This window comes from Cricetulus griseus, chromosome 4 (genome assembly GCF_003668045.3).
Source record: "Cricetulus griseus strain 17A/GY chromosome 4, alternate assembly CriGri-PICRH-1.0, whole genome shotgun sequence".
Taxonomy (NCBI): Eukaryota; Metazoa; Chordata; class Mammalia; order Rodentia; family Cricetidae; genus Cricetulus; species Cricetulus griseus.
The window spans coordinates 94,308,798-94,335,220 of record NC_048597.1 but is presented as its reverse complement, the minus strand read 5'-3'; the positions used below and the strand labels follow the sequence as shown (position 1 = coordinate 94,335,220).

The window sequence follows — 26,423 nt, the reverse complement described above, 5'->3', positions numbered from 1 at the left end:
CAGTCATGAATGTTCCCTGCTAGGGACATGCCATAGGAGCTAGGGTTTGGCTCATACCCTGTAACTTTATCTCTACTGTTTGCCTATTATATCATCTGTTTTTCAAATGTATTACATTCTTTAGAGAAGACAACATGCAGGAGTCAGTTCTCTGAGGGTACCTGAGGTTGGAATTGAGCAGCCAGGTTTGGCAGCAGACTCCATTATATGCTGAGCCATCTCACCAGCCCTGTTTTATTTTTAAAATTACATTTCAAAGGCTATAGCTGTTCTCTGTGATAAAATACAGATAAATACCCAAATGAAAATGATGTGGATGGGGATGTAGTCCTGTTAGTACAGTGCTTGCCAAACGTGCACAAAGCCCTGGCCGAGTACCATATAAAGGCTGGGCAGAAAATCATAATGCATACTGTTTCCTCAAAATTGGAATTCCTTTCCAATTTTAAGGAAACAATGTACTGCTTTCAAGAAACTTTTTAGCCTACCCAGGCATGACTAGTCTCTAGAACTTGGCTTGGAAGTTTGCTGCCATTCCCATGACTGGGGAACACAAATGGGACTGGGTATTTAGGGAAAGGAACACAAGGGAGCTGCAGATGTGGTACACTATAGGGCAGTGCACAGGCAGCCTGGTGCCCTCCAGCACTCTGGAGGCTGCAGATGTGGAGGTCATCTGGGGTCATGCAAAGAACTTAAGAAATAGAAAAATGAGTAAAGAAAGGACAGTGCATCTGTACGATCAGCTATGTGGATGACAACAAAGGAGCTGTAGCTAGTGTTCAGAAAAGCACATGACATTGTCCTCATGATCATAAAAGTGAAGTCCCCCTTCCTCAAATAAAGACAGTGACGTCAGACTCCAGATGACTGAACCCAGGCCAGGTCATGGAGAACTGCAAGACCCGGTGTTTTTCAAAGCATCACAAAAGGCCTGCAAGTGTCACTTTTACTTCATGAACTGAAGGTGCCCCAGAACCCAGATGCCAGGAAAATACTGTCCATAAACAGGGCTGTGGCTGGGCGGTGGCGGCACACCCTGCATGCCTTTAATCCCAGCAAGGGTGAGGCAGAGGCAGGTGTACCTCTGAGCTGGTCTACAGAGTGAGTTCCAAGACAGCCAAGGCTACACAGAGAAACCCTGTTTCAATGCTAAAAGATGATACGGCCGCTTCTTTGTTTTTTTTTTGTTTAGCACCTTCCTGCCATACCATGGTCTGTCTCATGCAATGCTGTCTGTGTGTCTGTGGCTAAATCAGACACCTGCCAGCCAGGAAACTTCCCTAGAGAGACTAGGTTGAGAGTGCTGCAGACGACAGGCTGTACGTAGTATCCATCTCCTGGCCATAGTGGCTGCAACCCATCTATTACAGAATGACTGTGAGAGGAACCTACTGAAGAAATCTTGGACCATTTGAAGTCAAACGGCCATGTGCTACATGATAACATGCCAATAACAGTCATGGAAGAATGTACTAGGACCCAGGGGTGTAGAACCCACAGTGTTGGCTTATGGAAGTTCAGTTTGCACAGTGAGTCAGTCACACACTGTAGTTAGTTTTTTGTCTTGTTTTTTAATCTTTGCTCTTTGGGGGCCCACCACACAGCTCCCAAATAAACGCATGGAGACTTATTCTTATGAATGTCCAACCTTAGCTTGGCTTGTTTCTAGCCAGCTTTTCTTAACTTTTGCCTCTGAGTTTTTATCTTTCTCTATTTTGTATACCTTCCTTTACGTCTTACTCCGTGGCTGGCCCCTGGCGTCCTCCTCTCCTTTCCTTGTTCCTGCTCTTCTTTCTCCCCAGATTTCTCTTCCTATTTATTCTTTCTGCATGCCGCCCTGCCTATCCTTTTTCAGGCTATAGACTATTCAGCTCTTTATTAGACCATCAGGTGTTTTAGACAGGCAAAGTAACACAGCTTCACAGGGTTAAACAAATGCCTTTATCAGGCTAACCCACCAGGTGACTTGAGGACTCTTCAGGGGTGGCATGTGTTCTGATGCTATATGGGATTCTTTTCTTCTTGGGGGTGCTGGCTGGAATGAGGACCATAGGCTGCCAGGGAAGCATTCCACAGAGCTACACCCCAGCCCCCATGAGAATCCTCACAACACTTCCAGAAGACGGAGCTTCTTCATTGCCCACTTTCCAGAAAGTACAATAAATGCCCAGTCTGCCAGGCTTTTCCAGAATACACACATGACCTTTTGGGGCTATGCAGCTAATAACCTGAAACAACTACACAAAGACTTACAAGTCTGCCTTCAACAGAATAACTTACTAAATGGCAACTTTAAAACCTGGAATGCTCCCTCCTCCCCCAGGCTCGTGGTCCCATCTAGAGCTGACATGTACAGGTGAGAACGGGAACCTACATATCCTGTCCTGGGAATACAACTTGCAGCAGCTCTAAAATCTATTTAGACCTCTGGACAGCACTGTAAACATGAGTCTGTCTGTAAGACCTGTCTGAGTGAGGAAGGCAGGAGAGGGCTATTACTGGGCACTGCACACCTATGGCGTCTTGACATCTAGCTGGACCATGATGTGCCTGAACAGGCATGGTCGAACTCCCCAGCAACACCCTGAGCTGTGGCCAGAACCAAGCACTGTACAAATGTCTGGAGCTGTCTATCAAGTTGGCATGCTTCTCTGTGCTCGTTGTCAGTCCCAGGCCATTTTGACGTGTCCGTAGGGCTGAGAAAGAAAGCATACAATTTATCAGGTCAGCAGTCTGGAACTCTGGGAGCTGACCTCCCTCTATTAGAAGCACACGGGTGAGTTTTCACTTACAGCTGAGAAAGCCCTGACTCTGAGCTACAAGGGAGGCCCGCCTTCTGGGACCTGCCAGTGTGCCCCATGAAGCCATGACCCTGGCTCATTGATGCATGCTCAGGAGACTTTGGAAATGCTGTTCCCTGTGCCTGGAGCCCTCTGCCTGGTCGGACTTTGAAGTCCTACAGCAAATGGAAGAGCGCGCTAGTCTTACCCACCCCTACTCCTCGCTCTGACAGTGAAGCAGTCAGCCCCTCTCTCTGCAGCCCACACCCCTCAGAATGCCAGGGACCAGGTAGCCGAGTCTCTCCATCCACTCCAGAGAGTCTAGTCAGCAGGTCCCTCACAACAGGCATGGCAGCCTCCATGGTGCCCTGCTCAGGGCTCACACAAGTCACTCAAGAGCAACACATAAAGATGCACAGAAAGAGATAAAAGTCAAGGGAAGGGGGAGGCAGGTTAAGTAGGTCTCTCTGTCACCTGGCAGTTGGGACCTGATCCCGTCATCACCAACATGGCCATCATTCTGCTAGATCATACTTTGTACAACAGGGTACAACAGGTACAAGATCAGCAGTCAGGCCCTCCATCTTTGCAAAGACTGAAGCAGCAGGAACCAGCAAAACCACTTGGACCATTTGAGGTCCAGTCAAGGAATGACCTTTGCACTGAGGCTATAAGCAGCCGGAAAAGACAGACACAAGGGAGGGACAAGAGAGCCCAGGATGGGGCCATTGTGGCCAGTCACCTGGCAAGTGCCTACCTTGGGCCGGTAGCCCTCCTCAGCCATGATCTTGGCCTCCTGCTGCAGCAGAGCATCGGAGTGCTGTTCTGCCCGCTTGAGTTCCTCCTCTTCCTCCTCCACCTGCTGGGCTGCTTCCCAAGCCTGGAGCTGGCGCTCTGCAACCTGAACACCAACAACAAAGTCACCAGAGACAAGGCCCATGGGGCAGAGCCCAGGCAGATGGCAAGTGCCAGTGCCAGGATGGGAACTTGAGGCTATGGAGACAGTGCTGTGGCCCTTGCAAAAGCTCTGGATGCAGCCATGGGTTTGCAGAACAATGGGGTAGAAAAAAAGGGAACCAAGATGGAGCCTGTGCCATGGAGACGTGGCTCAGCAGTTACGAGGGCAAACTGCTCTTATGGAGGAGCCGAGTTCAGTTCCCAGCAACCGCAGGTGAGTGAGTGGCTCTCGCCTGCCTGTGAATTAGCTCCCAGAGATGCAGTGCCTTCTTTGGGCCTCCTTGGACACTGCACACAAGTACACAAACCCATATTCAGCCTCACAGGCAAATGTCAGGGCTAACACAGAAACCAAAAGGGATCTGGATGTGAGCAAAGCCGGCCAAGTCACGGAACTCCGAGCTCTGCTCTGCAGTGTCCTGAGAGCCTTGCAGGGCCTGCTGCCTCCAGGGTCCTGACCTGTAGAGGCTGCCCTTGCCCCTGGTGCCCACCTGGGCTTCCAGCTCCTGCTTCCTGGCTGACTTCAGCTCTTCACGCTCCTCCTTTGCACGCTGAGCTGACTGCCTTGCCTCCTCCAGACTCTGGAGGAGTTTCTCCCTGTGTTTTAGGGTCTCCTCTTGCGCCCGCCAGTTCTGCTCCATCTTTTCTCGTATCTGCTGCTGCCTCCCCGCCAGAACCTGGCACAGGGGAAAAGGTTTGCATTTCAATGGGAGACACCCAGTCTAAGCTTCATACAGGCTACAGCTAATCTGTACCAGTCCAGCCTAATCCCCACACACAGGCAGCAGACCTGGGCCCTAGGCCCAGTGTGGGCCCTGCTCTTTCCCAGCCATCCCAACTGCCCTGGTTAGTTTTGTTCCTTTCCAACTCGGCACAAGCTAGAGTCACCTGGGAAGTAATATCAGTTGAGAAAATGTCTCCATAAGGTTGCCTATAGGCAAGTCAGTGGTGAATTGTCCTCAGTATGATTGATATGGAAGGGCCCAGCCCTGGGCAAATGGCCCTAAGTTATGTAGGAAAGCAGGCTAAGCCAATCATGGGGAACAAACCAGTAAGCAGCTCCCCTCTATGGTATCTGCATCAGCTCCTGCCTCCAGGTTCTTGCCCTGACCTTCCTCAGTGATGGATGTGACCTGAGAGTTTTAAGCCTCAATAACCCCTTCCTGTCCAGGCTGCTTTAGGTCACGTGTTCTATCACAGCAATAGAAACCCTAACTAAGGCAGCAGCCTACAGGACACAGCAGTGTTATGGGGGAACACTGGGGAGTCCTCTATACAGGCACAGAGGAGCTTCAGAGAAATACAGGAAGACTCAGCCCACCAGCAGCAAGCCACAGACAAGGGGATGCAGTCACACCATCCTCTAGGGCTCCAAGTAGCAGACACCTGCTATTGTTTGGAACCTGACCTTGACCCAGAGCAATGAGATGTCCCAACCGCATCCCAGGAACCAAGACATGCCCAACACCTGCACTGTCAGGAGGGGAACATGTAGTGTGGCCATAACCAGAGGGAAACTGATGTGAGGGAGATGGAAAGTCGTAGGCTATTACACAAAGGTGAGCCCCAACCAACCAACCAACCAACCAACCAACCGACCAACCGACCAACCAGGGCTGATCTCCAAACAGAACTCATCATCCAGCCACTTCAGCACCTCTTTCAGTGCAGGGGTGACAAGGACTTCCCAACCAGGTCCCCTGCCCCGATCACACTCAGGTCTACTACTGGTTGCTGGCCCCAGGGAACACATACTCCTGATGAGGTGCCCTGCAGGCGCCTCACAGAATATCCACTTGAGGAGGGAGGAAGGGCAAACCGCAGGTGCAGTCAGCCATCTGGTGTTCACTGGTAGGATGCTGAGAGATGTACTAGTGAGAACGCTCCAATTCAAACAGCACAGTGGGGAAAAACCGCATGCAGCTAAGCCATGCACTGAGCCACAGCAGACAGAAGAGCAGTAAGCAGCCGTGGACCAGAGGGATCTGAGGACTTCTGCTTGTTTTTTCTGTAAGTCTGAATTCTTTTTAGTAAGTTTGTTTTACTTACACAGTCACTTAAATGCTACTTAAGATAACCAGGGAAGATTTAGTCAGGGTTACCCACATCCCCATGGACCAATGGCCATCCAAGCCCCTTGCAGCTGGAATTACCTCACTCATCAGTCTGTCCCGAGCACTTTGCTCTCGAGCCCACTCTGCTTCTCTCTTTTCCCACATCTCCTTGGCCTCCTCCCTGGACAGACACAAAAGGAACAACAGAGGCTCTACACCATCAAAGGCAGGGAATGGATGGCAGACAGAGCACACACAACTGCCAAGCTTTAGGCAAGCAGTTCCACACAGTTTCCCAAAGTGACACCTAAGGACAATGGTTCTGTAGTATTTTAGTTAAATCTTCTTATATTAAAAAAAAAAAAAATACCACAGCCACTTAGCACGGAGGTAAATAAATCAGAGACGGAGGGGAGAGGGCACTACCTGTGCCCAATCCTGATCAGCACACTCCCAGCATGGCTGCTAGCTAACCTGGCAGCAGCCAGCAACCTGCTCATTGGCTGAACAGTGTCTGGATACCAATGTGTATTGCCTGTTATTTGGCTGTTTCAGCTGTGAGTTGGACTTTAAGGCCCCCCAAAGTTGGGCACATAGGCCAGCAGTCCCAGCCCCTGGGCCCCTAGGAGTTCAAGGGGTGGAGACCAGCCAAGGCAACATGGTGGGACTGTCCTTAGGAGCACATTAGGATACAGGCTGACTTTTACAGAGCTTAGAGACATTAAACATTTCTACAATGGAAGCAATCTCCCCACATGATTTTAAGACTTCAGATGAACACATTATTACCCTGAACATACTCATTTCCACCTTGACTAACGTTAGGTCACTACCCCAAGATACTAGCAGACATGTTCCCTGGGGATGATGAATTACAAGCAGATGTTTCAGAACAAGTGGCCCACCCAGTGACCTGAGAGCATCTCACAGAACCAGAGTAGAGGCCAGTGGCTGCCTCCTCACCTCAGCAGTAGCTGCAGCTCTGCCTCCCGAGCTTTCTCCAGCTGCAGCTGCTCCTCAATGACCTGTTTCATCCAGGCTGCATCGGCCAGTGCCTGCTCCCGCCTGGCCAGCTGGACACGCTGCAGCTCGTCTTCCTTCTCCAGGAGTGCCTGCAGGATTCGCCCGTCTGCCTCCTAGAGGAGGAAGTGTGTCCCATGGGTGGTGGGGCCAAGTGAAGAGACAGACAGAGGAGCACACCTCCCTGCACAGCCCCGTCTGCATGTCCCATGTCCCACACATGCAACCATGCAGGGCCTGAGGTATATTCTCAGGACAAAAGGGAAGGGCTGGATTGCTGCATTAACCACCTAGGACTACTTCTGGTACACCTCACTGGCCCAGAAGCTTCCTACTGAAGTGACCCCTCCCGCCCCCTGTGTCCCCACAGGCACATGTCCCTGGATGTGTATGACATGTTTGGGAGCACTATTTAGCCTCAGTTCTTTAAAGAGATTACAGCAGTGCATGAACATAGATGCATGTCCTAACTGATAACCGCAGCTTTACTGTAAATGGGGAAAACGCGAAATCACCAAATGCCCACTGAGAGGAAGTGACCTATTATCTATATCTACATAACTGAACACTCACTACAACAAAAAGGTGAGGGGACTCCAAGGGTGGGGGCAGAACAGTGACACCAGAGGCAACAGTCTAACAAAGGAGGCAAAGCATCAGGAAACCTGAGTGTGCTCACTCACAAGCTCCTTAAAGCTCGTGACAGGAATACCAAGCAGCAGCTACCAATAAGAAGCCCAACTAGTGTCCACTTGCCTGCCACACTGAAAACAAATGTGCTGAGCAAGGCAACGGGAAGTGAACACAGGAGGGTACTCGCCTTTCCACAGTGTGTATAAACAAGCCAGGAGGGCATGCACCGAAGCAGCCATCTCTGGAGATGGGGAAGAACATGAGGAGGGCCTCACTTGGCGCCTCACTGAGACAGAATCAGGTGCTCTGTTGCAGGTGCCCACACTGTGAAATGATCAGTTGAGTCATTAGCATCTGGGTCACCTCCAGTGCTTCTCAACTGAGAATACCTAAGGCAGTCTACAAGGAGCTGCCCGAGCCCTCACAGTTCAGGTGTGGAACAGCATTGACAGCACTGTCAAATGTGGCCCCATGCTTGCAAAGTCTTCAACTCCTCTGTACCATCTACTAGCTTCTCTCTACTCCCATGTGTGCTGCAATTCTCCTGAGGATGCTGTTTCCAAAGGATGAAAGGACTGCGGGGCATCGGTTCACTCACCAGCTCCTCCTGGACCTGCTGGGTCCGCCTGGTGAGCTGGGCATTGTACTGATGTCTCAAGAAGCGCCTAAAGATGGGAATCAAGCAGCTTCAGTCCGCATGGCCAATTAACAACTGCTCCATACAGGCCACACCCACTTTGGTTCTGGGGAGACCCTATGGAAGTCTGAGAAGGCAAGAAGCCCACCCTCTGGGAAGAGCCCAGGCTTCCCACACACCCCAGCTCCGCCTTGCGCCGGAGGGTTGCCATCTGCCTTCTCTCTTCCTCCAGCCTCTCCAGCTCCCAGCACTGCTTCATCAGGTTCTCCTGTTCCTTCTTCAGCTTGGTTGCCTATGGTTACAACGGTAAACCCAAGTAAGATGGGCAGCCAGACTGTCCTCCTGTGCTATCTCCATCTCTGGCAGGCACTACATGAGCATGACCTGGCCTCCTCTGTGGTCCCCTCCATGGAATTCCGAGTCCCACCTCAACAAAACTTCCTACAAGAATGGCCCAGCCCGAGAGCCTTTCCATGTGGGCCCAAACATTCTGACTTAACTTCTGTTTCCTCAGACTCTGTCTCTAGCATCTAGAATTAGTGATGAGCACTCAATTTCTAGTTATTAAAACAAGGGGGCTGGGGGAGGCAAACGGTCAGAGACCAGAGGGATGAGGCCTTCCTCCATCTCAACTGAAGGCTCAGTCCTCTCAGGAAATCAGTGTTCAAGGACAGCCTCCTAAACCAAAATCCCTCATGGCTCACGTTCCTAGACCCAGAACCTGCTACGAGGGGAACACTGTGTGCTAGAGCATGTCCCATTGGAAAGCCCCCGATCCAAGTGGACAGGTGTGTCTCTAGACCATTAATGCCCCAAAGTCTGAGTACACCATGGAGGGTCACAGCGGAACTGCAAAGGAGTGTACACCTGAGGGGGCACCCAGTGCTGTGAAGGGGGTCCATCCACAGAACCCCCAGCCCTGCTGCCGTCTTGGAACGGCTTGTAAATGTGTGCATTTGCCACCAACAGGCTGTAGCAGAGTGGCTGCCTCAGGCTAGGAAGGCCCTTCACCTCCATCTCCTTCTGCTTCAGCTCCTCCATCTGCTGGCGCAGGGCTTCAGCCTGAAGCTTGTCCTCCAGCTGCCTCCTCTCCTCCTCTGCTCTCATCCGTTCCATCGCTTCCCTGCGGGCAGCTTCATACTCATTTTCAAACCGCTTTTTCTCCTGCTCCTCGCTGGCTTCTTGCTAACAGAGGGTGGCACTATCAGCATATAGTCAGCAGAGACTCAGCTCCCTGCTGCCAGGCTCAGCCAGCCGGCTCAGCCGGGACCCCACCTCTCCAGCAGTGACCCTGGGACTCAGGACATCAGGCTTCTTCCCCCTCTACAATAACACAAAGAACTTAGAAGCGAAGTGATGCGTATACATTATGGACTCACCCTAAGGTGCTGCAATAGATAAGCCAGGATTGCATGCCTGTGACATAGGTTTATGACACTGTGGCCAGAGAGATGGCTCAGTGGTTACGGGCTCCTCTGCTCTTCCAGAGGAAGACCAGAGCTCAGTTCCCAGCACCCACCTCAGGCATCCCACAGTCACCTGCCACTCTACCTCCCAGCTGTCTGATGTCCTCTTCTGGCCTCTCATACACCAGCACATGTATGACACACACTCAAACATAAAAAAAGTAAGTAAAAACTGGGCACTGGAGAGATGGCTCCACAGTTAAGACCACTGTGGCTGTTCTTCGAGAGGACCTGGGTTCAATTCCAAACACCCACATGACAGCTCACAGCTGCCCATAATTCCAGATCCAGAGGACCTGACATCCTGTTCTGGCCTCCACAGGTACCAGACATGCTTGAAGTAGACAGACACAGGAGGCAAAACTCCCATACACAGACAAATAACTTTTTAAAAAGTATTTTTAAAAGTGGCACATGCTTATAGTCTCATTCCCGGGAAGTGGAAGCTAATGAGTCTCATAGGTCCCCAGTAGTCTACGTGGGAAAGCTACAGACCACTAAGAGATCCTATCTCAGGAAAAAGTGGCTGGCTCCTGAGGAGCATCACCAGAAGTTGTCCAGATGCACACACTTGTACACACTTGTACACACTTGTACACACTTGTACACACCTGTACACACACACACACACACACACACACACACACACACACACACACACACACACCGGCATACACACAGACAACATGTACATACACATGCACATACCCCCACACATGCACACACATTCCTGCACACAGACACATGCACGAATATGCATGTAGGCACACCCAGAGCAAACATGCAGGCTGCACACGCAGCAAGCAGCAGGGCAGGCACCTGCTGCTCATCAGGCCAAGAGCATAGAAACAAGACACAGTGAGAGGTGGGGAGGGGCCACACACAGCATGTGCTGTTGCATGTCACACACCTGTTTTTTTTCTTCTCTCTGTGTTGCCCAAGAATTTATCACGTGCTTCTTGTGAAGGTCCAACTCAAGCTGAGGATCAGAGAGAGAGAATATTCGTTTTCCTGTGGGCTTGTGTGAGATGGAGGTGACCTGCTGTCTGTGCCATCTGCTGGAACCTGACCAGGACGCTCTTTGTGTACTTCGAGTGCAAGGTGACCCCAATGAGAACAGTAAGAGAGGGCCCGAGACACACTCAAGGTGTAAGAGCACAGCTTGCAAACCTGAGTTCAGTCTCTGGAGCCACCTATGAAAAAAGCAGGATGTGGTGCATTCGTGTGATCCTAACAGCTCTGTGGTAAGATGGGAGACAGGAACAAGAGACCTGCCTAGAAGCCCAGAAAATCAAGAGCCAGCTAGCTTGGCATGCTCAGCTAAGCGGCAGAAACAAGACAAACACTACCTCAGCAAGGTGGAAGGAGAGAAATTCTGACTCTCAAAAGTTGTCCTCTGACCTCCACACAATCACCATGGCACTCTTGTGCCCCTCATACACACAATAATCCATAAAATCAATGACAACAAAACCAATCTGAACACTTAGCAGGTAGGAAACCAAAGACTTGCTGCTTCTAAGCCCAGTTAGCACACTCCTGGAGCCCTGGGTGAGCAGGACACATTTCCCAGCAAATTCAGAAAAGGAACTGCAATTGGAAAGGAGAGCCCAGGAAAAGCAGAGCCAGCCCTGAGCGTGGCTCACCAAAACTTCCTTTACACAGTAGTAGCCTTGAAGTCAGAGACCAGCCTGCCTCTGCCTCCCCAGTGCTGAGATTAAAGAAGTGACCCACAGCCTAGGGGATGGTAGTGCATGCCTTTAATCCTAGCATTTAGGAAACTGAAGTAGGTGGATCTCTCTCTGTGAGTTCAAAGGACAGCTTGGTCTACATAATGAGTTCCAGGCCAGCCAGGGCTACAAAAGTAAGATCCTATTCTCAAGAAACCAAAATGACTTAAAAAAAAAAAGGGGGGGGGGGTTGGAGAGATACCATCCCCTAGTAGTTAAGAGCACTGGCTGGTCTTCCAGAGGTTCTGAATTCAATTCCCAGCAACCACATGGTGTTTCACAACCATCTGTAATGAGATCTGGTGCCCTCTTCTGGCCTGCAGGAATACATGCAGACAGAATACTGCATACATTACATTAAATAAATCTTAAAAAAAAAAAAAAAAAAAAAAAGTGTTTTAAAAAAATGATAAAAAAAGTGAACCACCCCACCCAACTTTCTTATTTTAGTATTTACATTTGTTTATTTAGTGTGAATATGTGTATGTGTGTCTGTAGGCCAGAGGACAACTTGTGGGAGTTGGTTGATTCTCTCCTTCCACCCTGTTGGTACTGGGATAAAACTCGGGTCACCAGGTTTGGTAGCAAACACCTTTACCTGCTGAGCCCATGTCACCTGGAAATTTTTAGACATAAAGTGACAGAACCAAACTTGTACAAACACTGAAGTAAATAAACATTATCATAACAGGCTTAATCCCCTCCAGCCAGTCTTTGTTCAGTGATGTTGAGGAAGACGTTTTCCCTCTGTCCCCAGGTGTCCCTTCCACCCCAGTCTGAGCATTCACCTCAGGAGCCCCAAGAGCAGCACCACCCCCAGGCCCAGTTCATGCCAACAATGCTGTCAAAAAGAGTGCCCCAGGATGCATCTGTGACCTCCACACACTACTGAAGTGGTCCAGGGCCTCTGAAGGCCAGGAAGTGCTGCTCAAGGTCTAGCCCATCTATTTCACCAGCTTTACCACCTTAGGACTCCCTACCATCAGGCACACAGGTCCCACTGTCGGGCACCCCAGTCCCTCTGTTAGGCACCCGGGTCCCACCTGGCCTTTCACAGCTTCCTGGCTTTGTTCTTACACCACAGGCCAGTTCTTCCAGGCACCTCCATCCAGAATGTCCTTTCTTCACTCCGCACTACAGAACTAAAGCCAGCATTGTTGTATACTCCTCCTCCACAGAAACTGCTCTTAGAGATGTCCTGAGCCCACCTGTCCAGATTTCTGCAACCTGTAGGAAGAGCTCCGGGGCCAAGAACACATCCCCGGTGGCAGTCTGTGCAGCAGAGCTCACTGACACTGTGCAGTCCTGTCCGACCAGGCCTCTCTCTGCCTGATCATCTTTTGTTCCCCTGAATCAGCCCAACATGAATCCAGATTCAAACACGATCTGAAAACACCATGTCACCTACCCAGGCAAAGCAATGGAAGGCTCTTAATTCTCACCTCACGAAGTCTAGGATTGTTTTTCTTCCAGTGGTCATATAAAAGCTGTTCAGCAATCTATGGAGAAAACACAGAAGAACACCATACATCGATGTTCAAATCCATTCACCTAGACAAAGCCAATAGAAGTCAGCTGAGGTCATGACCTCCATTCAGCAATGTCAACACATCTGTCACTCAAGTCTGCTTTCCTTACACACAAGTCTGGGGACAGGATATCTGAGCAGAATGGACCAAGAGCTAGCTAAAATCTGATGCTATGGCTGGCTTCCTTCTAGGAGTTTCCAAGTCCATAGCAAGTTGAAACACACAGACTGAGGCTAGTTACCATAGCCACTTGAAGATAAAATACAGTGTTCCCAGACCTTTGTGGAACCACAGAACTGAGCACAGGAAGGAGGAATCACTTGTAGTGATTTGTAAGGCAGAGAAGGGAGCTACCACATATCAAACACTCCCTGTAAAGACACTTAAGAGTGGGCCCTGGCTTTTTGTCGGCCCTCACTCTTGCTGGCAAACTCATTCACCCTGTTCTGTGGCCAGTATTAACTCCATTCTTACAGAAAGAAAACCAGATGTTAGCCATCACACACCTTTAATCCCAGCATTTGGGAGGCAGAGGCAGGTGGATCTTTGAGTTTGAGGCCAGCCTGGTCTACACAGCGGGTTCCAGGACAGCCAGGGCTACATGTGGTGGTGATACATTATTTATGATTTAATAAAAAGTGTCGTAGGTAGAGAAAGCAAAGCCAGTCATTAGCTCTTAGCTCTACCTCAGGTTGAAAGGGCTGTCCTGTCTCCAGGAACTCTTCACCAAGCCTCAGACTGCTGCCTCTCCTCAGCGTGGCTGGAGAATAAACCTCAGAATTCAGCCTGAGACACTGGGCTCCTGTCTTTTATAAACCTCTCTAGGGCTGGGATTAAAGACATGTGATCTCAAGTGCTGGGATCTAAGGCATGAGAGCTCTGTTACTCTTCACTCTTATGTAGGCCAGGGTGGCCTTGAACTCAGAGAGATCAACTTGCCTATCTCCTGAGTCCTGGGATCAAAGGTGTGTACCACCACTGCTTGGCTTCTACAGCTAAATAGTGGTCTGGCTTTGCTTTCTGATACTTCAGGCAATCTTTATTAAACATAAATGATACATCACCACAGCTTCACAGAGAAACCCTGTCTCAGAAAAAAACATAGCTGTCCTCCCCACCTCCGGCAAATCCTTAACATTCTACCATATCTGGTTCTGATCACAGGCTCACATTTTAAATGCTTGCCCTCAGCCAGGCACGTTATTCACCTTTCATCCCAGCATGAGGAAGTCAGAGGCAGCCAGGTCTCTGTGACTTTGAGGTCAGGCTGGTCTACAAAGAAAGTTCCAGGCAAACCAGGACTACATGGTGAGACACGTTCAAAACAGCAACAAAAAACCAACAGCAAAAATAATTGCTCCCCAGCTGGTGGCACTATTCAGAGGAGCCTGGGTGCCTTTAGTGGTGAGGAATTAGCTCGAGGAAGCAGCCCCCCCCCCCCGGCATGTCATTGAATGTTATAAACCAAACCCTACTTCTAATGGCTTGAGACCATCTAAAGCCAAGAGCTAAAATAGACTTTTTCTCCCTAAATAAATAAAGTGCTTTCCCCATGGACTCTTAGAATCATCTGGCCAACTCATCTGACCAAGGCACCCAAGAATAACCCCACAGATGCAACGGTCAGTTCAGCCTTCAGACACTCCCACTCTGCAACCTTGTTTGGGTCTAGGCTGGTTACCAGTTTCCTTCGTTCTTCTCGGGCTGACTTCAGATCCTTGTGCTGTTCCCTGATTTTTCGTTCCTGCAGGTTCACATTCAACCTCAGCTCTTCCAGCTCAGCGGCCAGCAGGTCCTGCTCCTCCAGCACAAGCTGCCTGAGTCTCTCACGGCGGGCTTCCAGACTCATCCTCTTCTCCTCCTTCATCTTCTCACGATGGTAGGCGTTCATGCTAGGTAAGGAGCCCACTGAGAATCAGCCACACCCAGGCCACAGTTTCATATGCATTTCTATATATGTTGGGGGGCGGGTATTTAAACACAAACACCTACAGAAAAGATGACTGATAGATTTTATCTTTCAAAATGCATGTTATTTCACTGGTTATTCTACACACACACACACACACACACACACACACACACACACACACACACACACACCACCCCATTTCCAGCTAGAATAGCATCACCATATAGATTACTCATGCTGTCACAAGCCACAGTACTTAGGCCCTGAGGCCACATGCCCCCAGCAGCTAATGGTAGGAATCAGCAGGCAGGACATTGATACTTGCCTCCTTTGGTAGGAGGTCTTGGAACTCCATTCGGCCAGTTTGGAGCTGTGGATGTCCGTAGTCTTGAAATAACGGCTGTTCTGCTCCCACTGCTGGCGAAGCTGGGCCTCCTGCTCTTGCTGGCGTTGGCGTGCTACCTTCTTGTCCAGGGGTCTCCGGGTGAGCCAATAAGAGGGCAGCGTGGGGAGCGCCATCTGAAGGGGACATCAGCGGGCAGAATCGAAGCCAGCTGCAAACTCAGGAACTTACTTGGATGGTCTCCTGTCTTTTACGAGGGCGCTCGCCCTTTGGCTGCACCTTTATAACAGCTTTAGGATCCACATTGCCACCCAAAACTTTACAACGAGGCCCAGGCCCGCACGTTTTAAATGATGTGCCACTGAGGCTGCAAATTATCAAATTAAATGAACCTGGACTGTGCCCGGCAGCGAGCCAGCCATTATCAGGGACGTTACCGACACAGACATCTTCCTGACAAGGCCGGGAAAGGCATAAAATGACAGGGGCAAGCAGGGCTCCGCGGCAGGCCCCAGCAGCCCCAAGGACTTTGGAGGCCGAAGCAGGACGAGATCACTTGAGTCCAGGAGTTCAAAGCCAATCTGGGCAAAACAGGAAGCCCTGTCCCCAGAGCAACAAAAGTAACTAAAGGCGATGACTTAGTTATCAGTGTGTGCGAGCACCGGACATGCACCCCATCCGGTGTCCGGAGACCTCCGACCAGCGAAGACAGCGGACGTCTCGGCCCAGCCTAGCCTCTGACTTGTGTTTCCCTGCACCCCAAGTTCTCCAAGAAGAGGCTCCGGCCTAAGCCCGAGCACGCGCTCACCAGATCCGAGAGTTCTGTGGCGCCAGCGGCAGCGACGCCAGCCGTTTCCCCTTCGGTTGCCCGGCAGCCCGCGGGACGACGGAGGCCGCGAAGGCCAAAGTACCTCCTGCACGACGCAGCCGCTCACCAGGAAAAAGAAGGGAAGTTGTTGTTCTGGCGCCCCCTCGCGGTAGGAGGAAAATCGACAGCAAGTGTCGCTAGGTGCCAGAGTGAGTCATGACCCAGAGTCAGGGTGGCGGTCCCCGGGGTGGGGGTGAAAACCAAGGGAATAGGAGAGAGGAGAATTAAGCCCATGTTTCTCAAATAGGGCACATCAAAATCATCCAGGGAGACGCCCCGAGGGAAAAAGAAATGATTTTCAGTGCTCCCTGGGTGTTGCCCGGTAGGCAGCAGAGGCCAGTAACAGCTGGTCTGGGTAATTACAAGTCTTTGGTAAATTCCTACTGATGTCTTGGATTACTGGTGGGTACAGAGGTTTTAATAACTGTAACTCACATGATTGCACGTATTTATGCATTAACTATTCCATTTTTAAAAAAGCAGGGCTGGGGAACTCCGCGATTGTGTGTGCTTAGCAAGTGCAAAGCTCTGAACTCACAATCCCCAGCACCCAGCACCCAGAATGCTGAGACATGAGACATAAGACTATAAGTTTATTATAAGGCCCGGCAGAGTAGGGAGACTAAGAGAAGAGGAACAGGGTAATGGCTGACTGCCATGGTCGGTCACCATAGAGAGACAGAGAGAGAGCATAGGTGGGAGACAGAGTAGAGAGAAAGCAGAGACAAAGCAGAGTGGGGAAACAGAGAGGAAACAGAGAGCATAAATGGGCAGGGACCTGTCCTTTTAAAGGGGTCCTCTGTATCTGCGTGCAGACTTAGTTCCCATGGAATCTTGGGCTGACCAGGGTACTGCCTGTTCCACCAGGTAACAGGAGCAGGCCAGCATAATGCCTGAACCTTTCATTCCCACCTCTACTTATTATTTTAAAAAGGTGGGGTGTTAGACATGGCAGGTTAAGGAATAAGGGCGTCGAATTCTCAAGACTGCTTCCTGCTGATGTGGGGGGCGTTGACCATCTTTGGGGGACCCGAGAAGGTTGGGGTGCTGCCACGTCCTGGGGAAGCTGGTTGTTTCATTGAAGTCCAGGCTGTATGGAACTCCCTGATGCCTCTTAGACCTGGCAAGATGTTGACAGAGCAGAGGACAAGGTTAAGTTTAGAAAAAAATTTTTTCTTAGATCCTGTCACTTGAGGGGAAGATTGTAAGATGAGGGAGGGGTTCCTGAGGAGTCCCAAGATGAATGAAGGGAATTTGGGACCGGGGAAAGGTTGAATATTACATGAAGTGAATCTGACCTGTTTGGATCTGATTCGGCTCCCTGGAACTTACAAGAATCCTTAGAGTTTGTGGAAACATAAGTATTAGACATGTTAGAAGCATATTCATGTTAGAAGCAACTTGGCTGAAAGTATTACCATTTAAAAATAGACAGATTTTTTTGGGGGGACCATGAAAAGCATCTTAATCTTGACCTTGTAGTTATGTTCCTATAGTGGTATTGTTGAACTTTACTATGAACAGTAGCATGAGAAATAGAGAAATCAGGAACATATTTCATTCTTTTACACTTTTCTATCTTCACATAGATAAACCCTAAAATACCTGTTCCTGGAATCTGTTTTGCTTTAAGCTGGCAAGACTGCCAGTCGTCAAAAGCATCAGAGTTCTTGAGAAGGATAAGATTTTACCTGAATCAATGATTAAAGTATAACAGAGACTTGCCAGATGCTGCATAGACAGCAACCCCCAAGGTCCTCCACCCATAGTAGTGGGCTGTAGGACGTCTGCCTTCTTGCTGATAGCATGTGACCTGTGGATTACAGACTTTGGGAAGACTCGCCTATCATTGGCCCAAGCAACGCGGGAAAGTCAATTCCCTTGTCCTCTTGTCCACGATCTGGAATACTTTGTAGTAGTTGAGGTGAAGGGCAGGGTTGCTCAGTGACCAGCGTTGTCACTGACTCGAGATGAAGCTTCTTCAGTGCCCATCAGTCTTCTCGGAGGAAATGGGGTGGGGCTAGCAGCTGGCCTATCTCTCTGTTATAAAAAGCTTTTTAACAAAACATTTTAAATGCCATATTTCTAGATCTCTGAGCATTTGAGGGCTGTCGTCTGTTTAGTATCTCAGCAGTTAAAAGTTTGCCTCTAGTTAGAGAAAAATCCCTTTTTGTAATAAAAGCTGTACCTTTGTAAACAGCTTATAGGATAGACTGAGTGGTATAAATATTTTTTTTCACCCTGCCCCCTCCACTCCTCCATTCCTTTGTTCCTCTATTTCTCATGGAAGCCATGGAGTGTTCCTGGGCCTCTACGACCAGGTTCAAACCTGCAGCATACTAGGTATGTCAATCCTGGGCTGACCCTGGGGTCCCCTAGGAGCAACCTTAAGAAACTAAAGTGAGGCTAACTAGAGGGTATAGGGTCAGAGGTCGAGGTCCATCCCACCAGTACAAAGAAAGCATTCTTCTGCCTTCCTTCAGTTGTGAGATATTTACTCGTGGAATGCCTCCTCCATAAATGAAGATCCCCATGGATGGCCTGCACCCCTGCCATCTCCCATGCCGTATCTCCAATGAAGTGGAGGCCACACCACCCCACCCAGCCTCTCTCCCACTACTGGCATGTTCTGTGCTCTATGAGATGGAAGTTCACCGTGGTTGATGCGGGTTAGGGTCAGGCCCTGAGCAGGGCTGGGATCCTCGCCGGAAGCTTGGAGTGGGGGGAACGAACGCCTGCAGTTCCTCCTCAGTGGTCAGGCTCCCTCTGAGCACAACTCTGGAGACATCTCAGCTCTGTTTATGTGGCCGCCGCCGCCGCCGAGGTAATGTGAGCCACCCTGCCTATCTCAAGGTTTTTACTTTAGCCGTGTCTGCTAAGTCCCTTTGACCACCTGGTCACCAGTTCTTGGCATCAGGGGGCACATACCTCTGGAGGCCTCTATCCTGTTCGCATAGAACTTGACTTTTAGTGATGGTCCCTGGGTTGTGTGGATGTTTTCACTTGTCTGTGGCCCCTTGCTCTCCCTCCAGCTACCTGAAAAAACTGGCAGGAAAGACAATACTCCCCCCAACACACATGGACTTGCTGCATGTCACAGCCCTGTCACACACAACCCTCCCCACATAAGAGGCACTCCTGCAGACAGAAACCCCAACAGAGAAGCCTGCCCTCAATGGCCTACTTCAGAATGTGGCCAAGATGCCCCAGCATCTGGTAAGCTCATCAAAACTTGTTCTGACAGCCTGCTTTGTGTGTACAAGAAGCTACATGTGGAATTCCATTCCAGAACCTTCAGGCAGCCCAACCGCTTCCGTCTGCTGGAATACATTTGTCTAATGGAATGTCACTAGCAGTTTTTGCTGCCTGTATCATCTTTAGAAGCCAACTTGTTGCAGGGAAAGGAGCCTCTGTGGACTCCCAAGAATGTCTTGGTGCTAAGCTGAGGTTTGCTGCATATAAACTGTGGATAAAATGGTACTGATTTACTAATAGCTTTCTTTACACATTGCCAGAGACATGCATAGCCAGCATGAGGTGTGTGATGATTGTTAGTTTATTGCATAGCACCTGCTAACGCCAGAAGCTGGGGACTGACTTTGTTCCAAGGACTGTTTTTCTTCTCTCAGTTTCCCTGCTCCAGCTGTGCCCTCTGGTTGATATACATCCTGATTCCTCCAAACCAGCTATGGCACACCTCCACTCCTTGTGAATGACAGGGATGGGCGTGGGCTTGAAGAACAGTTCCATTCAGTGGCAAGTGGGGACATCTGCTGGGGAGATGGTGACACTGAGTTGTTATCTCACACTCATAGTACCGCTATAGTTGTCAGGTCACCAGCAAAACACCCAGCACCGCCTTTACCAGAGTAGAATGAAGGGAGAATTCAGTTCCTGATGACCATATCAAATGCAGTAAACTCAACCCAAAAGCCTGACCACATAGCTTAGGTCCTTTAAAAGAATTATTAGAGGGCTGGAGAGATGGCTCAGCAGTTAGGAGCACTGACTGTTCTTCCAGAGGTCCTGTGTGTGATGTATGTATGGTGCCATGTGTTTCTGTGTTAGTGTGATATATGCATGTCTATGTAGGTACTCTCTCCCATGCATATGCACATGGAGGACAGAAGACATCTATGTCCGTGTCTGAGATAAGAGCTCTCACTGGAGCTGGAGCTCATTTTGAAAAGACTGTTGGGCTAGAGAGACTCCAGGACCCACCTATTGGGGTTACAGATGTGTGCCACCACACTCAGCTTTTACGTAGGCCCGGGAACCTGAACCTGGGTCCTCAGGCTTGTACAGTAAGCATTTTACCTACTGAGCCATTTCTGCCTGGCCCATTATTATTTTTTTTAAAAATAAGGTCTCGCTCCAGCTCAGAATGGCTTGGAACTCACTGTATAGCCAATTTGGGTCTTAAACGCAGAACAATCCTCCTGTCTCGGCCTTCTGGGATGGTGAGTGTAAGTCACATCTGGCTTTGAGACCCTTTTTTAGAAGATTGAAAAATACATTTCCTAGCCAAGCAGTAGTGGTGCACACCTTTAATCCCAGCACTCGGGAGGCAGAGGCAGGTGGATCTCTGTGAGTTCGAGGCCAGCCTGGTCTACAGAGTGAGTTCCAGGACAGCCTCCAAAACCACAGAGAAACCCTATCTTGGAACCCCCCCCAAAAAATAGCCATTTCCTGCTTAAGTCCTTTTCAGTTACCAGGAAGCATTCTCATGGACAGACTTTCCTAGAACAGAATTACTCAAGGTGTGATTGTTTTATTTTTAATGATGGAAGACAGGCAAATGCTTCTATGTGAGCTTCACCTCTCAAATATCTCTAAGGCTGTGGCTTCGTGGTCTTAAACTCATTCACAAAGTTCTTGACTGACACCATTACACCACCTGGGGAGCTGTGTGAGAGGTCATTTGTTGTAGTCTTGGCATCGTGGTGAGTATATGGACTTCCGCATGTACCAGACTTTTTCTTTTGGGCCACCAGCAGCTCCCAAATCATGACACAGAAACTTATTAGTTTTGAATGTTCAGTCTATTTTAGGTTCTGGCTACCTTTTTTTTTTTAACTTAAATTAACCTGTTTCTCTTTTTTACCGTTTGCCTTGAGGCTTTTTACTTTTTTTTTCCTTCTTATATCTTACTTTCACTGCTTCTCATGCCTGGTGGCTGGCAGCTGCCTGCTTGGCCCAGGGTCTCTCTCTCTCTCTCTCCTCATTCTCTGCTTTCTTCCCTTCTCTCATTCTAGATTTTTCCTCCTATTTATTCTTTTTACCTGCCAGCCCTGCCTATACTTTCTTTGCCTAGTTATAGGCCGTTCAGCTTTTTGTTAGACCAATAAGGCTTCTTAGGCAGGCAAGGTGAAGCAGATGCAACACATCTTTATATAATTAAACAAAGGCAGCCTAAACAAATGTAACGTATCTTTGCCCTGAGATGGGTTCCAGCTGTCTACCTTCCCCAGCTCTTCAAGGTGGTCCAACAGCTGTCTGCCTTACACAGCTGCCTGACCTCTTTCCAATGGGGCATGGAGACCCAGGCTGATGGACTCCTCCCAATGACTGGTGTCCTGCCTGGACTGCACAGATATGCCTCGATGACTTCCTCTCAGTCACAGCATAATCCCTTGAGCCTTACACCAGCTTGCCCTACACCACCATTTAGAAAGCCTTTGGGAAAGCTGGCCTAGTTCTACCCTAGCTGAAGTGAGGGTACTGACTCCCAGGTCACTCTGTTTCTGTCCCTGTCTCTCTCTGTCATCCTCTTTCCCCACTCACTGATTGAACATGTACATCCAGAATGGCATTGTGTGTGTGTGTGTGTGTGTGTGTGTGTGTGTGTGTGTGTGTGTGTGGTTGATTTTTGTTTGTTTTTATCACTGGGGCTAACCTTGTACTTATGACCATCCTGTCTCTGGTTCTCAAGTGCTGGGATTACAGACCTATACCATCATGCCCGGCTTCTGGGGCCTTTAATGAGAACTGCACTGTCTCCCCGCCCCCACCTGGCCAGCTAAGTGGAGCTTATGCCCTACTTCGGTGGAGCCGAGTGACAGAGTTTATTGGTCAGAATAAACAGAACACAGGTCATATGAGAGTCATGGGGCATCTGCCATTTTGACAAGTCCCTCTTCAAAGTGACAAAGCTTGGGCTTTAGGGGCTTAGGCTGTCCTCCAGAAGGACACCCCAAAATTGTGTGTATGGTGACACTGCCATGGTACACCAGACAAGTCACACACACACACACACACACACACACACACACAGTATACAGACATACATGCAGGCAAACACTCATACACATAAAATAAAAATATGTAAATCATAAAAAATGCACACATTTAATCCCAGCACTTGGGAGGCAGAGTCAGATAGATCAGTGACTTTGAGACCATCCTAGTCTATAGAGTGAATTCCTGGACAGACAGGGCTACATAGTAATATGCTGGCTCAAATACCACATGTACACACACACACACACACACACACACACACACACACACACACACCACTCTGCTGTTTAAATGACCAAAATGCCAGGAGCTGAAAAAGCTTTCAAATATTTGGCTTCTATGTGTTGCCTTGCTTCCCAGGATAGCAGCAAGCAGTCCTGTTGGCGTGTGTCACCTTGGCACTTGTCAGAGAGAGGTGGCAGACAGCCCTGTGGAACAGCACAGCAGTTGGCACGGAGGCTGTTAACAGTAAGGGGAGTTGGCACAAGAAGGCCGCTTTGATACACTTAATCCTTCGGAAAACCTGGCAACGGGAGAGGCATGATCACCAGGATTGACTCGCCTACAGTATCCAGTCTGGGTAGAAATAACTCATGAGCCGGGTGTTAGTGGCGCTTGCCTTTAATCCCAGCACTCAGGAGGCAGAGCCAGGTGGATCGCTGTGAGTTCAAGGCCAGCCTGGTCTCCAGAGTGAGTGCCAGGATAGGCTCCAAAGCTACACAGAGAAACCCTGTCTCGAAAAGAAAAAAAGAAAAAAGAAAAAGAAATAACTCACGAAATCAGTTTTTAATAACTGTGACATTCATGGCAGCTTTTCCTGACTGTGTGCCAACAGCCAGCTTCCCACGAGTCCTCACATCAACCCTGCACTGAGGCCATTACTTACCTATTACCTCTTGTGATAGGTAAGACTACCGGGTCTACAGAAGAGAAGTGTGGTGGGTTGTCGGCCAGTTCCTAACCCTCGAGACATCTAAATGCTGCCTCATCTCTAGAAAAGATCTGAGTTACTTTTGTCATTAGATGACAAGATGCCTGACAAAAGCAGTCTAAGAAAGGTAGGGTCCATTAGAGCAACTGCTCAGGGGTAAAGACATCCAAAACTGAGGGCTAAAAAAAAAAAAAAAAAAAACCTTTTATTTTCTTTTTAGACTTATTTTTATTTTATGTGCATGAGCGTTTTTGCCTGCATGTCTGTATTGAACCATGTTCATGCTTGGTGCTCAGGAAGCCAGAAGAGGGCATCAGATCCCCTGGAGCCGGAGTTACAGACAGTTGTGAGCAGCCATGTGGATGCTGGGAATTGAGTCTGGGTCCTCTGCAAGAGCAGCCAGTGCCCTTAACCTCTGAGTCGTCCCTCCAGCCACCACTCTTTCTCTTTATAAAGTAATTATCAGAGGTGTTCTGTTGAGGTGACAGGAAGCTGATTAATGCCCCATCACAAATGTCCTTATAAGAGAGTATGAAGGGAGACTTCATGCACACACCAGAGGGGACAGGTGCAGATGGAGGTAGAGTCTGGAGCAGTGCAGATACACCTTGATTTTGGCCCTGTGATATTGATCTTGGATGTCTGGCTGCCAGAACTGTGAGTTAACTAACTTCAGTTTTCAGTCACCAAGACATTTGTTACAGCATCTGTAGGAAACGCAGTGACTTTTCCAAGACCACACAGCTAGTTTGGAGTAAATATGGTGTTGGGTTGTGTATGTAGCAAGTGTTCAATACATACTAGCTGTCATCACCATGACAACCATCATCTTGACTGTCACCATGCCATTATTATTGTAGCAATCCTGCACTAAAGGCTGTTCCTCAGATGAAATGTCACAATGGTTGTGAACTTAAATGCCACTGGGTAGGGCAGGCCTTGATGATTCAGCTTGGGAAGGTGCTGTTAACAGAGGGTGGGGATGGTTCAGGAAAATGAAGAAACTTCAGGTGAACACCCTCTCTGAATCAGTACCAGTCCCTCAAATTACTGATACCGGTCCAGCCAGTTTCACCAACTGCTCCAAGTATGGTGTGGCCCAGTAGTCCAAAATGAAGGGGCCTCCCTGGGAGGTTTGTTTGTTTGGGTTGTCTTTGGTTTTTCAAAGCAGTGTTTCTATGTTTAAGAGCCCTGACTATCCTGGAACTCACTCTATAGACCAGAATGGCCTCAGACTCAACAGAGATACACCTGCCTCTGCCTCCCAAGTGCTGGGATTGTTTCATTATGAACAAGGGACAGTGGTGAAGGAAACGGTACCTGTTGCTCAAGAGGAGTCTCAGAGACTAAATGGAATAGGAAGGGTGTCTGTATGGGTGGAAGTGGCCCAGCATGAAAACTGGGGTCCATGGAAAGGAAATGGGCTTCTCTTGGAACTGCAGACATGACAGGTATCTTGGATTTGGGGCTGTAGCAATAAGGGGACCTTGCTCAAATCAACAGAACAATAACACTGAAAAAGGGGCTAGGTGCACCTTCGGTAAGGGCAGAGGCAAGAAAAAGCCCCTTGAACTTCGGCTGGGACTAGATCTACCAGAGCCAAAGCCCCAAGCTTACATTCAGACAGATGCCCACAGAGGCTGCATCTCCAGATGCCGACGTGTGTTCAAAACTCCTCTGAGAGGATCCAGAAACAGTGTCATCTCAGTGGCTCCCAGCAATACTGATCTCGGCTTCTGACTAGGACACACCACTGAAGGGAATGGGGGGGCGGGAGGGGCTCTGGAGAGAGGGCTAATCTCAGGACCAAGGAGGGACAAAATAGTAAGCCTGGAATAGTTTGTGCAAGTGAGTGAGGAAGTACTTACTACATAGTGGGGATGTGTTGAGCAGACACAGAGGCCAGCTTGAAGGGGCTGTCACAAACAACACCTGGGACAGTCAGATCATGGCAGTAGTGGATTGTCACCTCGATTATGAACTGCAGCAAGAGCACAAAGTACGGGGTATTTGCTATTTTTTAAAGAAAGAAACTGAATTATAGTGGAACAAAGTGGAAGGGGCCTTGCCTTACAAGTAGATGAAATTAAAGTCTGATCCCACTACGGTGATGCACACCTGTAATCTCGACACTCAGAAAGCATAAACAGGCAGCTATCTGTGGGTTTGAGGTCAACCTGATCTACATATGAGACCCTGTTAAAAAATAAAACAAGCTGGGCAGTCGTGGTGCACGCCTTTAATCCCAGCTCTGGGGAGGCAGAGGCAGGTGGATCTCTGTGAGTTTGAGGCTAACCTGGTCTACAGAGGAGTTCAGGGCAGCCAGGGCTCTTACATAGAGACATTCTGTCTCAAAAAAACCAAACCAAACCCAAACAAACAAAACTCAACAACTTCAATATAGGACCACTGAAATCGCATGTGTCACCGTGTCATCTGTGTCCCGAGGGAACTCAGCATGCTGCTGCTATGCTGTGAGACACAGAAAATGGTATCTAAATGGAAGAATCTGCTTGTCCTTTTCAACGGTGCCAGTCATGGGAGTCCGGGAAAGACTGAGGAATGTTCCAGACTGATAGACACCAACAGGCAGGACAACTACAGAGCATGGGACACATGATACTGGACTGGGGCCCTAGACACAAAAGACAGATTGTACCTGCTGAATGGCATGTTTCCCTGCTCAGGGGTGAGCCACGGTTCTGCAGAATGCCTCTGTTTGGAGAAAATGAGCATTAAAGTGTTTAATATAATTGCAGTGACAAGTCATTTGCATGGGGCTTGCAACATTTTTAAGAATTTAAGATTGTGTTTCTTTTTTATTTATTTTTTAACTGTCGGGTACTTGAGGGGCTGAGAGGCAAGATTTTCCTGGAGTTTGAAACCAGCATGGACTACATAGTTGATGCTAGGCCAGCCTTGGTTATATAGTAATACTTGTCTCAAGAAAAATAAAAAATAAGTCAGGTGGTGGTAGTACGTGCCTTTAATCCCAGCACTCAAGAGGCAGAGAAAGCTACTGTGAGTTTGAGACCAACCTGGACAAGTGAATTCCAGAACAGCCAAGGTTTCTCTATTAAAGGTTTCCCTGTAAATAAATAAATAAGTGGAAAAGGAAAAGAAAAGGAGAAAAGAAGGAAGGTGTGGAGAAAGAAAAGGCAGACAATATTTTTATGCGGTTTATGTAATTTTTAAATAGCCAATATGTGAAAAGTGATTTTTTAAACTAACCAACCAACCAACCAAACACCCCCAAACCCAAGTTTTCGACTTGTTTTGTGGCATGTGAAAAATGAACACCCTAAGGACAACAGCTGGTG

The 26,423-nt window shown here is 48.9% G+C and overlaps 1 protein-coding gene across 2 annotated transcripts; it reads right to left on the bottom strand.

Annotated features, from left to right (window-relative positions):
- Window positions 1-1,864: 1,864 nt before the first annotated feature.
- Tchp (trichoplein keratin filament binding) lies at window positions 1,865-16,017 on the bottom strand. 2 transcript variants are annotated; one of them, XM_027416010.1, is made up of 13 exons: window positions 15,873-16,017; window positions 15,047-15,240; window positions 14,491-14,701; window positions 12,723-12,779; window positions 10,461-10,529; window positions 9,096-9,269; window positions 8,264-8,376; window positions 8,046-8,112; window positions 6,758-6,930; window positions 5,894-5,975; window positions 4,232-4,417; window positions 3,541-3,684; window positions 1,865-2,699 (listed from the first exon to the last, which is right to left on the bottom strand). In XM_027416010.1, exons 2-13 carry the CDS (start codon window positions 15,238-15,240, stop codon window positions 2,667-2,669), a joined length of 1,503 nt encoding a protein of 500 aa, XP_027271811.1. In that variant the 5' UTR covers window positions 15,873-16,017; the 3' UTR covers window positions 1,865-2,666. The 2 variants fall into 2 exon arrangements, with proteins under 2 accessions (XP_027271811.1, XP_027271812.1); XM_027416011.2 differs by having other exon boundaries at window positions 15,047-15,275; window positions 15,873-15,890.
- Window positions 16,018-26,423: the final 10,406 nt, after the last annotated feature.